Source organism: Pecten maximus, unplaced genomic scaffold (assembly GCF_902652985.1).
Source record: "Pecten maximus unplaced genomic scaffold, xPecMax1.1, whole genome shotgun sequence".
NCBI classification, from domain to species: Eukaryota; Metazoa; Mollusca; class Bivalvia; order Pectinida; family Pectinidae; genus Pecten; species Pecten maximus.
Genome location: NW_022979253.1, coordinates 1 through 16,824, shown reverse-complemented (window position 1 = coordinate 16,824; position 16,824 = coordinate 1). Strand labels below are relative to the sequence as shown.

General features: G+C 35.3%; 1 protein-coding gene across 2 annotated transcripts; it reads left to right on the top strand.

The window, feature by feature from the left end:
• Window positions 1-745: 745 nt before the first annotated feature.
• LOC117318397 (N-lysine methyltransferase KMT5A-A-like) lies at window positions 746-9,681 on the top strand. 2 transcript variants are annotated; one of them, XM_033873383.1, is made up of 4 exons: window positions 746-1,236; window positions 3,387-3,490; window positions 8,511-8,643; window positions 9,030-9,681. In XM_033873383.1, exons 1-4 carry the CDS (start codon window positions 1,139-1,141, stop codon window positions 9,127-9,129), a joined length of 435 nt encoding a protein of 144 aa, XP_033729274.1. In that variant the 5' UTR covers window positions 746-1,138; the 3' UTR covers window positions 9,130-9,681. The 2 variants fall into 2 exon arrangements, with proteins under 2 accessions (XP_033729274.1, XP_033729273.1); XM_033873382.1 differs by having other exon boundaries at window positions 753-1,236; window positions 8,505-8,643.
• The last annotated feature ends 7,143 nt before the right edge of the window (window positions 9,682-16,824 follow it).

Genomic DNA, 16,824 nt, shown 5'->3' with positions numbered 1-16,824 from the left:
TTTATCTTTCTATTTATGTATGTCAATACTGTCTATATGTCTGTGTCTCTGTTTAGTCTGTCTGTGTCTTTCGGTCTAAGTAGGTTGGTGTTAGTCTATGTATCTGTCTGTCTGTGAGTATGTCTGTCAGTCTTTCTGTATATATCTGTGTCTCTGTTTAGTCTGTCTGTATCTTTCTGTCTAAGTAGGTTGGTGTTGGTTTATGTATCTGTCTGTCTGTGTGTATGTCTGTCTGTTTGTCTGTACATGGATGAATAGCAGGATAATAGAAACAGAATGTGTGTTTAATATGCATTTTCTTATATATATGTATACAATAATATATACAACATGTGTAGTATGTGTGCACTTGTATGGGTGTATTTGAGTTGTAGTAGGTGCGGTATGTGGATATGTTTTCATGTAAGTGCTGTGTGTACATGCCAATGGATGGATATCAAAATAGTACATGTATGTGTAGTAAAGCATGTGTGCTCATTGTCATATGCAATAGTTAGTATATGACTATATGTAGTACGTATGAACATGTATATGTGTATAGTATTGTGTACATGTATGTATATGTACTAGAACATTCATGTGTGTGGGAAGGTGTTTGCGTGGGGTGTGTCATTCTCATTCATCAGAGTTACTTCCCTTCGTTTCCTATGTCACTCGGTCAGTACGGTGGTATAGCGTAGCTTGCGTATAGCTTAACAGACTCTGGGGGGCGAGAATGTGTGTGTTTGTAAACCCCCGCAAATGCGGACCACACCTTGTATACACACCAAACAAATGAGGTCCTCACTGACAAATGAGGACCGAACCCGGTCCTCATTTGGAATATCCTTCTAAATCAATCCAAAATTCAATTCTGATCATGAAAATGTAAAAAAATCATGTGGTTGCATTTGCCGGTGACGATATGTTCTGTGTGTCGCGATGTACACAGATTTCATCGTCCATGTCAGTACGCCGTCGCACACTCCTAAGCGATCATTTCCGGTGTGTGAAAATATAAAATGCATTATGGGTATTTTCATATAAAACTTCAAAATGTATAGATTTCTAAAGAAGAAACCATAATTCTCCTCAAATTACATATCGAAACAAGTTATTTCATTATATTTTAAACAAAAATTCTTCAGTTAACAAACTAATGAAATGTTCTCGTGCCGCCAAATTTCGATTCACCTTCCCGTCAGCGGCCATCTTGGAAGGGAGCATTTTGGATTCTTCCTATAAATGGCATGAATGGTAAGTTATTCTCTGCACAATGTAGATGTCTACTCATATTCTTGTCATATACTATTTAATGCTAGTGATGGGCAGATAATCAGATAATTTTAGGCCTAGTCATTGTCAGTTATTGACCCTCTAATCAGAACCATAGGCTAGCTACTGGTCGGCGACCAATTCTCGCCAAGTACCCATTCTCGCCAATTGCAATGCACTCGTAAAATACGTGTACATCCGAATTTTTGCACAAAATGTCATCTACTGATAGAAGACACTAGGAAGAAGACATCCTCAAAAAATTGTCCCCGTATTTCAGCTACGTATTTTATGAGGGCATTGGCGAGAATGGATACTTCAATGACTTGGCGAGAATTGGTCGCTCGCCAGTAGAGGGTCAGTAAGATTTATCCTGATCATGAGTGCTAAATTTGTAACATTTCCTCTTGAATAAGTCATAGATCAGCATACAAAAAAATGAACTAGTCCACAGGCCTAATAAAAATAGCATATTTACTTGTCCTTCAGAAATGTTACTAGTCTTGGACTAACGGACTTAATTAGTGTTGTAAACCTAGTTTTGAACCCTGCATATTATATACATGTTAGACACATTAGTTAACGCTTGTGGTGCGATGGGCGCAAATTATAAATCAGATACATGTAATCAAATAGTATTTAGTTAATAGAACTAGGCCTTGTTTATCCCTGACTGATGCAATAATTGTTCAGTGTGGTTAGGCCCACAAATATTCTAGCATAATGTACAGTGTCAGGGCTTTCATTATTTTTTTTCTCCCACTAGGCACTGTGCCTGCCCTAGTGGCTACCAAAATCTCACTCGGCACCTCCAAATTTCACCTGGCGCCATCTTGATGAAAAAATAAACACACAGAGAACAGATGTTTGAATTTTATTAATTATGGAATATTCAAATTCACACGGTATATATATATATATTGAAATTTGCGTTATTCTTTCATACTGATATATAATGTGTTTAATACCCTAAAAGGAGATGACACTTTCCAATATTAAATGCTCGTTTGTTTTATGTTTCAAGCTGTCTAAGGATATGCCTATCTGTAATCAATACTTATACTTGCAGCAGTGCTTCATCATTATCATTTACTCAAATTGTAATACCGAACGTCTGTTTCCACTTTTTTTGTTTTATTTTTTTCAAACTGTACGGTAAACAATGTCCATACTCATGAGAGTGGATATAAATGTGAGATTAAAGCTTTACATTATCCACTCCGACTGATTAGTGATTGTAATTGTTAATTGTTAATGTTGAGGCCAGGGTGGATCTTACTCTTCTTTCGTAATGTTAGTTTGCATTCTTTATGTTTTACTTTCACTTTCACAAAAAAGTTATTCGGGACATTTTCAAAATCTTTTCCCTGGTGTTTCACCGTCACTTAATGTACCAGTAAGTTTCTGTGGGGTATCTTGCTTGTTATTCATTATTGATTTATCTGTTTTTGGTTTAAAAATAGACAGCAATGCTTGTTTGTTATCCATTATTTTTGTTGCTCGCCATTCACTAAACACGACGATTACGCAACATTGGAATTCTCCGGTTCAATCAGCGTCGTGTAGATGCTTTAGTATATCCTGTATCTTATAATTATAAGAGCGCGAAGGATCTTGACCAGGAATGAAGCCACTAGTTGGATAGTTTTTGTTTGTGTTTAAAACCTAGGGTTTTAATGGAAAGATGTGCCCAAATTTCGAAATACATGTAGAGTATATCAACTTAACTCGGCACTGGGGACGAGTGACAAGGACGACCCAACTCGGCACCGGGGCATTTCCACTCGTCTGGACGAGTGGAGGAGTACTTAATGAAAGCCCTGAGTGTCTGTGTACTCATATTCTTCAATTTCTTGCGATAAACCTAACGTAAATATTGGGCCAAGTGAACCGTATTTAATGCTGGTCATGGTGTGAGTATCAGATTTAATCGATTAGTAGATCGTGTTTACCCCTGACTGGTGCAATAATGAATAAATTGAACATCGTTCTGAATTATCTCACAATATAACAATAGAAAAGGTCAATCCTCTTTAATTTCTAGCGCTTTAATTATGGATAAAAAATTGATTGCCTGTTGACTGCATGATGACTTGCCGCTATTGATTCATATTATTTATATTTTTATACAGTGTCAACATGAATTTAAGAAAAAGGAAACAATCCTGGAAGGAAAATGAGGAAGAAATTGATAAGAATGGCCTTCATCTCTATATCAAAACATCAACAGGAAAAGGTGAATTGATCATATGTGATGTGAATTAGTGTACAAGACCAAAAAAATAATTAAATTCATAATTAAAAAGTATAATGTCCTTGTGATGGATACACATAATTAAAATATAAAACACAAACCAGGAATCACTAGCGTTTTCACCTGCGTTATAACAAGCTCATCAGGTGAATGAAAGTTACTAAATTCATATGTACATATATTGGTCTATTTACGGGTTAAGTTGAAAATTATGTTCTTGTAATCTTAAATACATATGAATGTTACAGTCAGTGCTTTTGTAAATATGATTCTGCATATTTAAAGATATTTTAAGTACTACAAGGACATCATGTTTCATCTGTCGTCGTGCACCGTAAGATGTGTGTAAACTTTTCTCGTTTTTGAACATAGTTTCTCAAGTTCCACCAGTGAGATTCGTGACATGGTCCCGACCATGTGATGTTATTTTCCAGGTTGGTCTGAAATCCAAGACGGCTGCCTGATTGCCACCATCTTGAAAACACATTTTAAACTTCTTCCGTTCTACCTGTAGGATTCAGACTTGCCAAAAAATGATCTGCTGAGATGGTTCCGACTAAGTGTTTTGTTTTTACAAGTTAGTCTGAAATCCAAGATGGCCACTACAATTTGATTAAAATACAGATCTTCACTAGACACTACGTTATGAGGATCTGACGGTGGCCGATAGAAGGTCATGTTCATATGACCTTTTGCAATAGCAGTCAAATTACTGCTGTCAAAATCTAATTTGTGCGTTCAGTCATTTCGTCACATGAAAGCTATTGTAAAATTTTGTAACGAAATGACACTCTACTGAAATGCGAGGTAAGGAGGCGACAAAGGTCATCTGAACATGACCTTCGATCGGCCACTGTCAGATCCTCATAACGTAGTGTATAGTGAAGATCTGTATTTTAATCAGATTGTGGCCACCATTGCTGACTTCTTCCCAAATTCAAATTGGAATTAGTGGAACCGGTTGTCCGGCAATATCATCCAATTCCTTCAAAACCTGTAAATCAATGTAGATCTGCGTATACATGCAATTTGTGCTTGCAACATTATTATGTCCCCCAAACGGAGTGGGGGGGGGGGGGGGGGGGGGACATATTGTTTTTGCTTGGATTCTTATTAGGCCAAGGAAAAAAAATGTTGTGTTTCCCCTTTCGTCTCTCAAAAAATTAGGGTAGGTAGGTAGGGATTTTTTTTTTTTTTTATCTTTTTTTTTTTAAATAAATAATCAAATGTTCATATTTGAATATTTATATATGCTGTATATATCATTTCAATATCATTATATTTCAGTGTTTGATCATTCTTCTACCTAACTTCATTTTGAAATGCAATGTATTGGGAGATGAAAATGATATTAAAAGTATATCAAACTTTATTTGCAGTGTTTGTTATCTCTTTTCAGATAATCTCAAATAGGAGCATCATATTAATAGTCAGAACAGTAAAACCATGTCATTATAAACGCAGTTTATTGAGAGTTTCCACTCTTCGATTTTTTTCCGTATGGACGATAACATGGAGGCTGTTCATGTTCGAGACATTCTAGACACACGGGCAGAACAGTATAACACTGTCCAACCTCCCTCCCCAATATAACACAATCACCTTTTACAAAATAAAATAAATAAAATAAAATATATCTCCACATAGCGTTGTATGCGGCAGTGATGTCATAATTCGCTTTTCGTCCATGTGTTTACATTTTTTTATCGTCAGTGCCAAAACAGACGACGGCGTGCAAAAAGCCGCCATGTTTTTTGAACATCGAGGTCATCAATACGCTTTAAAACCAGTGCCCGTCATATACAAGCGTTTATAAGACTTGGGTGTGTATAATAATAAAACGGAAAACGGGCTAAATTTACGAAAATTTCCGGATTTTCAGTATTTCAAACAAAAAAAAATTAGGGTCGGTGGCCTAAAATTAGGGTCGGTCGGGAAAGGGGAAACACAACATTTTTTTTTCTAGGCCTTATTATTCTTATTATTCTTATTATTCTTATTTCTTCCACTTTCTTCCACTGCTGAGGTTTCCGACGCTTTTTTCAGAAACTGCCTGGGCGATCATCATCAAACTTCACAGACATACTCGTTAGGGTATGGGGGTGTGCAACCAGGTGTTTTTTTCGCGATCGGACATCCAAGATGGCCGCCAGGGGCCACGCCCACTTCCTGTTTTTAGATTTTGGTCTCTGATTTTAGTGAAAACTGGTATATAGGGGTTTTTATGGATGGCGAATAACGTAGTAACATTTTCGAGAGGGTTGGTTGCCATGGAAAGAAAATAATGGCCTCTGATTGGTCGAAATTTAAATGTTGTCAGATTGAGCTGAAAATTGGTACATGGGGTTAATAAGGGATTGTGAACAATGTGGTAACCATTTCGAAAAGGTCGGTTGCCATAGAAACAAAATAGTGACCTCTGATTGGTCGAAATTTAAATATCGTCTGATTAAGATGAAAATTGGTACGTAGGGGTTTTGAGGGATAGCGAACAATATGGAAACACTTTGGAAAAGGTCAGTTGCTATGTTAACAAAATTGAGGCCTCTTATTGGTCAAAATAAAGATGTTTGCTGATTAAGATGAAAATGGCTACATAGGGGTAATGAGGGATACAGATCACAATGATATGACTGTGGGGTTGTTTGGGGGACATTTGTAATGGTTCCCATTACAATCAATACTTGTTTACTTAAATGTTCTGTTGCCATGGTGACTAATTTTTCATTATAAATGGGTTTAAATTTCAATTCCTATAAAACGATATAACTCCTCAGTCCTTCAATCAATTTTATTCAACCCTGGACCAATGGTGCAAACATTTTATGAAAGGCCATATAAAACTGCTCTTGCCATTGGGCCAGCCTTAAAAATATGTTTGTTTTCCCTTTACCGACCCATGCCATAAAGTGTTGGGTAGGTAGGTACTATATATATATATATAGGTACCATGAAGGTAATTTTTTTTTCAAGTTCATCAATCTATTTTTGTGTGATCAAGTCAAATGTATTCCATGTTACTGTATTACAACAGAGGCCTCTGATTGAACAACATCTGCTAAGGCCACACCAAATTAATCAGTTGTTCGTCGGGAATCCCGCTCCAAAAATATCAAAGTCGAGAAAAAAATAAAAATAATTTTTTCCCGCACCTCCGGAAAAATCGTCAAATCCGGATTTTTTTTTCCGTTTTCCGACTTCTTTTTCCGGTTATTACAACACATTTCGACGCTTGAAACGCCGACCCAAACAAGCGTTTCGTTGATACCTGATGCAGAGATGAAAAAAAATGGCGGAAAGGCCCCGGCCTAGCACGAGGATAGTTACTCCAATAACATTAGAGGTTTTTCACGACAGGAAACTTTTGACAGGCTGTCATGTAACGATATCCACCAATGTAATCAGGTGGAATAAGACCTCATATACGTATAGGAGTAGAGGATAGTCTGCTGTAAATTCTTGGAATAGTATGGGTATTTTTATAGTAAGTGTACAGAGGGGGTCGGGTGCACTAATGTAAATACAGCGATCGAAGCGGAGAACAATGAAACGTTTTATGACCTTTTTATCCGCAGTATTAACTACCACCTTGGTTTAAACAGTATTTTATTATCAATGGTATATACAATACATGGGTCATTATATACAATAATTGGAAACTACCACCTTGGAAATTTTTTGTAATGTGGTAACAATCAAAGTATTTATTTTATTTTGAAGAATGATATTTTTTGTTAAATAAGGTCAGTACCTATGTGATATTTTTTTTTATTTGTATTCCATAATAATAATCAGAAAATGTGGAATTATTTTATTCCAATTTCATCATTTCACAGTTGTCCTCTTGACTTAGTATTAGGGCTATTCCATTAAAATATCTAAATGACCCCAGGATTCCAAAACAATTCACCTCTGTCCATGGTTAGATTTCGCTCCAATTACTTCTGTGTATTAAAATTAATTAAATAAATTCTTTGGGTGGTACCCCTAAAACAAACTGGACTCCTGGGGTAGGGTAGATGTTTTACTGGAAAAGCCCTTAGTTTTACTGTTAAATACAAGTCAATTATATTTGATAGATGCTGAATTCCCAGCCATATACATTTTAATGATTGTGTTTCTAATATGCCAATTTTCTGTTGTTTTATATGGTATTATTATTTTTGTTCCAGATAATTATATATGATATAGTGATTTTGTTTTTTCTGTGCCAATTTTCTTTTGTTTTATACATTATTTTCTATTATACCGGTATTTGTTCCATACAAATGAGAGAACTGTGTTAAGTTTGATTTGATCAAGTAGATCAGGTATTAAATTGTTGTTGGATTTTACATACAATTGTTTAGTTATTTGTGTATGAAATCACTTCATGATATACATGTACTTGAATTGATCACAAATAGACACAAACATCTGTTCAATATGGTATTCAGTTTATTTCCAACATTTAATGAAAAAAAAATAATGGAAAAAAATATCGCTCGCACATCATTTGAACGCTTCGCCTCTTCAAATCTCTAAATGGAAATTTTTTGCTAGAAAAAAAAATTTCGCTCGCTCGCCCCAATTTTTTTTACCAGTTTCCCGAAGAACAACTGATTAATTTGGTGTGGCCTAAGTCTTGTATATATGGACATGCCCTTATCTAGTACTATCGGGTCAATTTATACAAAAAATAGTTTGCATAATCACTATACAACATTATTGTTTGTACTATAACAAATGCTTCTGATTGGTCAAAATTTAATCATTGTCTGACCAATACATTTGTGTGGTATTCAATGCACTGTAATTAGCATCCCTCTCTCACCTCTTTCACATTTGGAATTCTTTAAAGGTCTGGGTCAGATGAATCGAGATTACACATTCTTTTTATATTTTGACTGACACAAAGTAGCTAGGGCATGATTTTCTGATGTTACCCAATGTTATGTTTCAAAGAAAATTAATGTCAGTCTTAACTCTTTAAATAAGATTTAACATTTTGTTTCAGGCAGAGGAGTCTATGCAGGAAAGGCTATTGAGGCAGGAGAAGACATATGTAGGTACCAAGGAATGGTTCAGGAAACAGATCCTGCAGATGAGGATGACACATATGTCTTTGAAATAAATTTTAAAGGAAAGAAACTATGGTAATTATTATAACAATTTCAGGGTTCTAAGGTCAAGGTCATTGTTTGTCAAATAGTGCTAATTTGGGTGTGAGTGATGTGATCACATGATGAATGTCTTTATTGTACTGTCTTATAAACATTTTGTAAATTTGTAAAATTTGTAAACTGTAAATTTGCATGGCCTTTGGCTTAGGATAGTGTGCAGTGCACGATAAACAAATTGTTACCACAAAGTTTGAAGTTTCCTCATATAAATGATGTTGACATACTTTCAAGGAGGTCAAATCTGTGAAAAAATGTAACTTCACACAACATTATCTAAAGAATAACACTTATTATGATGAGCCTATATTGACTCTGATTCCAGGTGACTGATACAATATTGAAACTGTTTTGCATTCTAGGGTTAATGCAACAAAAGAAGATGACACATTTGGAAGGCTGATCAATGATAATCATAAAAACCCAAACTGTAGAGCCAAGGTTTTCGAGTCTGATGGTTAGCCCCAAATTGTGTTTAAAGCCACAAGATACATACAAAAAGATGAGGAAATTTGCTACAACTATGGACCAGGCCCATATCCATGGCGAACAAAGGTAGTATCATTGTACATATTCAGTACAGAAAGGAGGTGTTGCATGGCGGCCCACAATCGATTTTTAGTTTTTTAGTTTTAATCGAATAGTGAGCCTAAAAAAGTTGTTGAAACTGTATTTTTTCTTCAATTAAATAATAAATGTGATTGCAGTGCCGTTTTTTTAAGGTATTTGGGCATCTTTATAACTATCTGCCTTTTATTCAAGATATTGCAATGTTACAAAACTCGATAAACGTTTTGCTTCCATCATTAAATATGGCTCTTAAAACAACCAATGATATATAACAATTGGCTATTTATTGTATCATTTTCTTGCAAATCAAATTCAAACGTCAATTTCACAACTGCAATTTAAGAGAATTTAGCTTTTTGAATTCTGCATATTGCATTTAAGTAAAAATAAACACATAATAAACCTTGAGCACCCTAAAATTTTGACATTTAAAAATAACTTGTGTTGTATAGAACTCTCTTATATAATCATTTTACTAATGAATATCATATGCCAATTTTTTTTATTTCTTTTACTGTATCCCTCTTAAATTTTTACGAAATGTCAAATACTAAATTAAGTCATTTATTAATGTTTTTCACCAAATTATTGACATTTTTGTTGTAGGGCGATGATTTTATTTTATTTTTTCATTATGATACAAGCTGATAGTCTGAACATATGACTATATGATGTTATTGGTCTTCGTGACATAGGGTAACCTCATTCAAATAATTGAATATGAATTAAATGTGACAAGAGTTCAATCTTTTCATCAAGGTGCAGTCATTAGATAGTAAATATAATCTACCTTTTTTGCTAAATTTGTAAAAAAAAAAAAGGAAAAAAAAGAAGGAAATGGAAAATTAAATTATGTTTTTTAGGGGCATGTTTGCTCTGAAAATTTGTGTAAACAGTTGATTGTCATATATCATTTTCAGGGTCATTAAATATGCTGTTAAGAATCATAACTGGATTGGTGCAGTTATATACTGTAAAGTGCTTATATTTTGCGGGGGTTTATATTTCGTGGTTTCAATCAAAGCACGAATTCAAAACTCCAGCGAATATTGTGTTTACAGGTCAGCCATTCTCAATATTTGATGATCGTACTTAAGTGATCATACCACTGAATACATACCTCTTATTGATATATGTATACATGCACACATGATTTTATCTTCAATCATTTACATAGATCTATTATAAAACCTATATCTTCCTTCAATAGGCATGTGTACATGTGTGACAGTGACGTGGATAGCCGTTCAAAGGATTAAACGGTGTTATCCTAATTTGAACCATTCCTACACCTGTGTAGCGCGAAATTAAGACCCCACCAATAATAATACTATAGTACAAAAACGTGAAATTTTGACACCGCGAAATTAAAGCACTTTACAGTACATACATTGTAATGTATAATATTTAAATATATTCAAAGAAGAAGAATATATGTGTCAATTTAGATCCTAAATATGAAACTTAAGAAGGATATTATGTTTTATATTCAGATTTCCAAGACAGGTGAACTGCGACTTTTTGTAATTTTTGTTGCAATCTTATTAGTTTTCAATCTTGGTACTTGGCCCAGGAGATAGGAATACAATCTACTGTATACGGGGATACTTTCGCCTCCATGTAATTTTCGCCCTCTCACCACGAGGGCGAAAATAAAGCCTGGGCGAACATTTGACGATCAAGTAGAATTATATAACAGGAATTAAAGCATCTGAGGGCGAATTTAACACTAGGCTAAAACAGATATATTTATGCCAGGGCGAAAGTTACCCCATATACAGTATCTTCAATGGCATTCTGTCTCCCATTTGACATAACATATTTATCCTGCAAAATGCCCAGGGGGCCAACATGTAAAATCTCTAAGGGGTGGGCTTATTAACTATGATTATTAACTAGTTTTTAGGTCATCTGACCCGAAGGGTCAGGATGACCTATAGTCATCATGCTTCGTCCGTCGTCGTGCGCCGTGCGCCGTCCGCCGTCCGCCGTGCGCCGTGCGCCGTCCGCCGTGCGTAAACTTTTCACATTTCAAACTTCTTCTCAAGTTCCACCAGTGGGATTGAGCTGAAACTTACCTGAAATCATCCTGAGATGGTCCTGACCAAGTGTTGTTATTTTTCGGGTCAGTCTGAAATCCAAGATGGCCGCTTCAGACGCCATTTTGAAAACAAACTTTAAACTTCTTCTCAAGTTCCACCAGTGGGATTGAGCTGAAACTTACCTGAAATGATCCTGGGATGGTCCTGACCAAGTGTTGTTATTTTTCGGGTCAGTCTGAAATCCAAGATGGCCACCACAGCCGCCATTTTGAAAACACATTTGAAACTTCTTCTCAAGTTCCACCAGTGGGATTGAGCTGAAACTTGCCTAGAATGATCCTGAGATGGTCCTGACAAAGTGTTGTTATTCTTTGGGTCACTGTAAAATTCAAGATGGCCGCCACAGACGCCATTTCGAAAACATACTTTAAATTTCTTCTCAAGTTTCACTGGTGGGATTGAGCTGAAACTTGCCTGAAATGATGCTGGGATGTTCCTGACCATATGTTGTTATTTTTCGGGTCAGTCTGAAATCCAAGATGGCCACCACAGCCGCCATTTTGAAAACACATTTGAAACATCTTCTCAAGTTCCATTGGTGGGATTGAGGTGAAACTTGCCTAAAATGATCCTGATATGGTCCTTAGCAGGTGTTGTTATTTTTCGGGACAGTCAGAAATCCAAGATGGCCGCCATCTTAAAAACACATTTTAAAATCCTTCTCAAGTTCAACTGATCAGATTCAACTGAACCTTGACTGAAATGATCATGGAATGGTCCTGACTAAGTGTGTTTTTTTCTGGTCAGTCTGAAATCCAAGGTGGCCGCCACAGCCGCCATTTTGAAAACACATTTGAAACTTCTTCTGAAGTTCAACTGATCAGATTCAACTGAAACTTGCCTGAAATTATCCTGATATGGTCCTGGCCAAGGTTTGTTATTTTTCGAGTTGGTCGAAATCCAAGATGGTTGTCATACTCACCAGTTGGAAACACATTTTAAACTTTTCAAGTTCCACTAGTGGCATTGAGCTGAAAATGTTGTTATTTTTTGGGAATTGTGTCAAAATCACTACTATTAACCATAGAAATACAGTGATATCATAAATAGATTTATGTTTGTACCTGGAGTTCTGAACTAATTTTGTTTCGAAAGGACTCATTGATTTTCTTGAAATATTGAATTGAATGTAGTTTTTGATTGCTGAGAACTTGCAAAGAGATGTACCAAACATTGGTACATGTTTGATGAAAAAATAATTATAAGTTCAAAAATGGACTTTAAATAATTATAAGTTCAAAAATGGACTTATTGCAGCAATATTTATTTAATTTATTAATACTAGTCATCAGCCCGAAAGAAAAAAATAGAGAAAAAAAAGAAGAAAAAAATATGCCTCTGATAGGCCTCGAACTTGCGACTTTACATTGTACTCAAGGGAGGCAACTAACCGGAAGTGATGTATTCCCATAATTCCAGAGATCGACAGGTAAGATGGATGGTATGAGGATTCAGAAGTGTGAAAATTTATTGTTTTTGTGTATATTCCAAGCTTATTTTAGGAGGTTTTATCTACTCATTTAATAAAAAATAGTATCTTATATACAATGCATATGAATATCGACAAAAACTTCCCGATTCCTATGCATTAGGTCTGTGTCTTTGTTGACAGATTATGACACGTGCTTTAGCAACTGGTTGCGATATGATTTGTTCATCGACAATATTTAGCCCCTGCTACTTGACAATTAGGCCTAGTTTAGTTTATGTACACAGTCACTGTTTACATGTCAAAAGAGGTCAGTTAGGTTTATGTGTTGTTAAAAACAGACGGCAAAGTAAATAAAATACGACAAACAATATCGTGATTCGGCGCTTTTACATTGTAATGCTATGCGTCTCCTTATCTATGTAATTAACTTGAAATATTTTCTGTTACGTATAAAATGAACACAGGCCAGGTTCATGTAACCATTTCACTTGTTGCAGAGATATTTAGGTAATAATGTAGGAGCCTACAGACTAGTAGTAGTAGTAGTTCTAACAAAAAAGGTTCCTTTGACATTTGCTGCGGAAATAAAATATTTACAAAAAAAATGGAATCACTGTTATTGTTTGTTTTATTTAACCCAGGGTTATGTATATCGTATCATGAGTGATCAATGAATTGCATTGGCCAGGTTCAACACACTGTCCATTGAGCTATATAGCTGTAAAGACCTGTTATATCTGTATATATCTTATCTTATATAGGTCTTTTGAGCTATTGTATTTATGTTTTTAAAGAAAACAAAACAAACTCGCATATGAAGAAAGATTAAATAATTTAGGTTGATAACAAAATATCTGATAAAAATAAACATCAAATTACATTTTGTTGTCAACATTGCCATATTATGTGACTTTGCTCTAATTAAATGAAAATTGAAATCTCAGAAAATATAGCTCAATACACAGCTATAATTTATATATGTCGATTGCCAGTGTGTGCTTGGACCTGTTGAATATATTGTGCATTGAATTTATGCAAGATGAACTGTTTAATTAGTACATGTATGCATATTAAGATGTTTATTTTAATCAACTTATCAGTAGTGACAAAACAGTCCTTGTAAGGACTTAATTTAGTGGCTTTACTTTTTATAGTTATTTCCATCACACTTAAAAATTTTAATCTCCTAGGAGTTCAACTTTCTGGGTTGTAGGTCACAGTTGATTAAAACAAATCCTTAGAAGTTGTAATACTCTAATCATTTATCTTGGAATTAAATTTCAAGTCTAGATCAATGTTTTTAATTTTCTGTTATTATCGTCTTGAATATTTAACAGTCCCACTTACACTACACCCAAATGAGGGTTTTGTACTAGTTTAATTATCAACTGAATATTTTGGAAATGCACATCAATTGCTACCTACGTACATACAATGTTGTTAGTGAATTTTTGATATTTTTCTCTGCCAAAATGCAGATCAATTGTTAACTTTCATTGTTGTTAACGTTGTTGTCTCTAAAATATATTGAAGGGTGCTTTAATTAGGTCAAAACAAATTACATGTGTGTATCCTGCTCCATGAAATATTCAGAGCATATAGGAAGGTTAACCAAAACATTTTATTAATTTATTTTTGGGGACAGGCAGCCATCTTGGATCTTGACCCTTGAAGTTTGTTATTGCCATTTCAGGTGATATGACAAAGTGACTATCTGCACTATGTAAGGCTGTTGCACGGTACAATGTATGCATGTAACTTTATTGTTCTGTATATACTCATGGCAATAGGTCAGTACTTTTTCCGCTGAAATTACAGCTTTCCTTAATTCACCAACAAAACATTTTTTGACCATTCAAAAATCCAGATTGCAGACAGGCTTCAGCAGTCATGTATATATTTGACAATTAGATATTGATGGCTATTTTTCAGAAAGTACTTGATTACTATTTGTTGGATTTCTTTACCGGCCGCTGGTCTTTGACCGATTAACTTTGAAACTTGGTCAAGATGTTCACTTGACAATATCACACTTGTGGCTGTAATTTCCCGGTCACATTGTCAAATGTACACATGTACATCAGTATAAAATAAAATTGACCAATTCACTTGAAACTTTGTCAAGATATACACGTGACAAAAATACCTGCGTCTGTAATGTCAACGTAAAGCAGCAAGATCACTCTGTCCATTTGTCAAGGTCACTTTTGTGTTTTTCATAGATGAATATTTCATGCAGCATTATGAAGCAGAGTTGATAATAATATATCGAGGATCAACTGACCTGAGGTCAGGGTCACTTCAAAGTTCAAGGTCAAATTCATGTTTTTAAGCCCACCATCTGATGATGATGGGCTATTCAAATTGCCTTGCGTCTGGTCTGTCCATCCGTCTGTAAACAGTTCTTATCGCTGTTTCCCAGAAAGTAATGAAGGGATCATTACAAAATTCCATACGACCTTCCTCTTGGTCCCTATTTGTGCATATTCTATTTTGAGAGCGATCGGAAAACAATATGGCCGAAAGGCAGCCATCTTGGATTTTGACAATTGAAGTTTGTTATCGCGATTTAAGTACTGAAGGGATCTTTCTGAAATTTCATATGCAGATTGCCCCTGGTCCCTGATTATGTTTAGTATACCCCCTGCAACGAAGCTAGGGGGGGGGGGGGGGGAGTATACTGGAATCGAGTTTTCCGTCTGTAGACACCGTACTGGCTACTCCTCCTAAATTCCTCCTTGTAATTTTGTGGTTATCATGGTAACCAGATCACTATACTTTGTTTTTTTGTGTTAGTCTGTAGACACAATGTACCCGCTACTCTTCGTAAACTACTGAGGGAATTAAAACAAAACTTTATGGAAATAACCCTTATACATTGTAGATGTGCGTAATCTATAGCATGTTATAATTTTGTTATCATGGTAATGGACAGGTCACTATACTTGTTTTTTGGATGAGGGGGAATTTTGTCCAGACAACTCCTCATAAACCTGTGAACTGTTTCAAGTCAAACTACACAGGAGTGATAGGGACCATTTGTAAATGTGCATGCATTATATTTCCCTACATAATTTTTGGTTTCCACGGTTACCAGGTTTCAATACCCATATTCTTAGTGAAAACTTTGTCAAGACAACTCTGGCAACTCCTATTTATATTTAGCTATCAACCGATATCATTTGAAATACACAGGAATGTTAGGGACTCGTAATGTGTACATATGCATGCTGGTTTTTTCCCAACAAATTTAGGTTGCTGTGGTAACTCTTTCTTTAAAAACAGGTTTTTAGCTCACCGGTTACGAGTAACCGAGAGCTAATGCTGTTACCACGGCGTCGGCGTCCCACCCCAAAACTTTAAAGTTTTTGGAAAGCTTGGAAGTCCAAAAGTATACACCTCATGCCCTTCTAAATTGGTTTTTACATTAATTAGAGGTCTAGGTGTGATGTTATGGCAAAATAATGCAGAAAAATATTGTGAATTTTTCGCATTTTACCATTTTGTGGACTTAAATTTTTTGGCACCAAAACTCACTTTAAAGTTTTGGGGGTGAGTCCAAAAGTATACACCTATCACCCTTCTAATGTGGTTTATACATTCATTAGAGATCCAGGAGTAATGTTGTGGCAAATCGTGCAAAAAAAAAATTGGCATTTTACCATTTTGTGGACTTTGACACAAAAACTCACTTTAAAGATTTTGGGGATTAGTTTTGAAAAGCTTGTAAGTCCACACCCTTCTTATTTGGTTTATACATCCATTAGTGCTCTAGGAACAATGTTATGTGACATACAATTTCAAAATGACATGCTTATACATACATAAAAAATGTATGCATAGTGTGATTGCTGCCGCCGGTAAGCTTTCGCAATCATTGATTGCACTTGTTGTTGGAAAATCTTCACTGCAGGGGCAAGGGGTATGAGTTGGCCCTCTGGACACAGTTCTAGTTTCATTTTGGGACCAGTCTAAAAAAAAAAGCTATCTTGGATTTTGACAATTGAAGTTTGTTATCGCTATTTGTTATCGCTCTTTCCTTTGAATTTTATG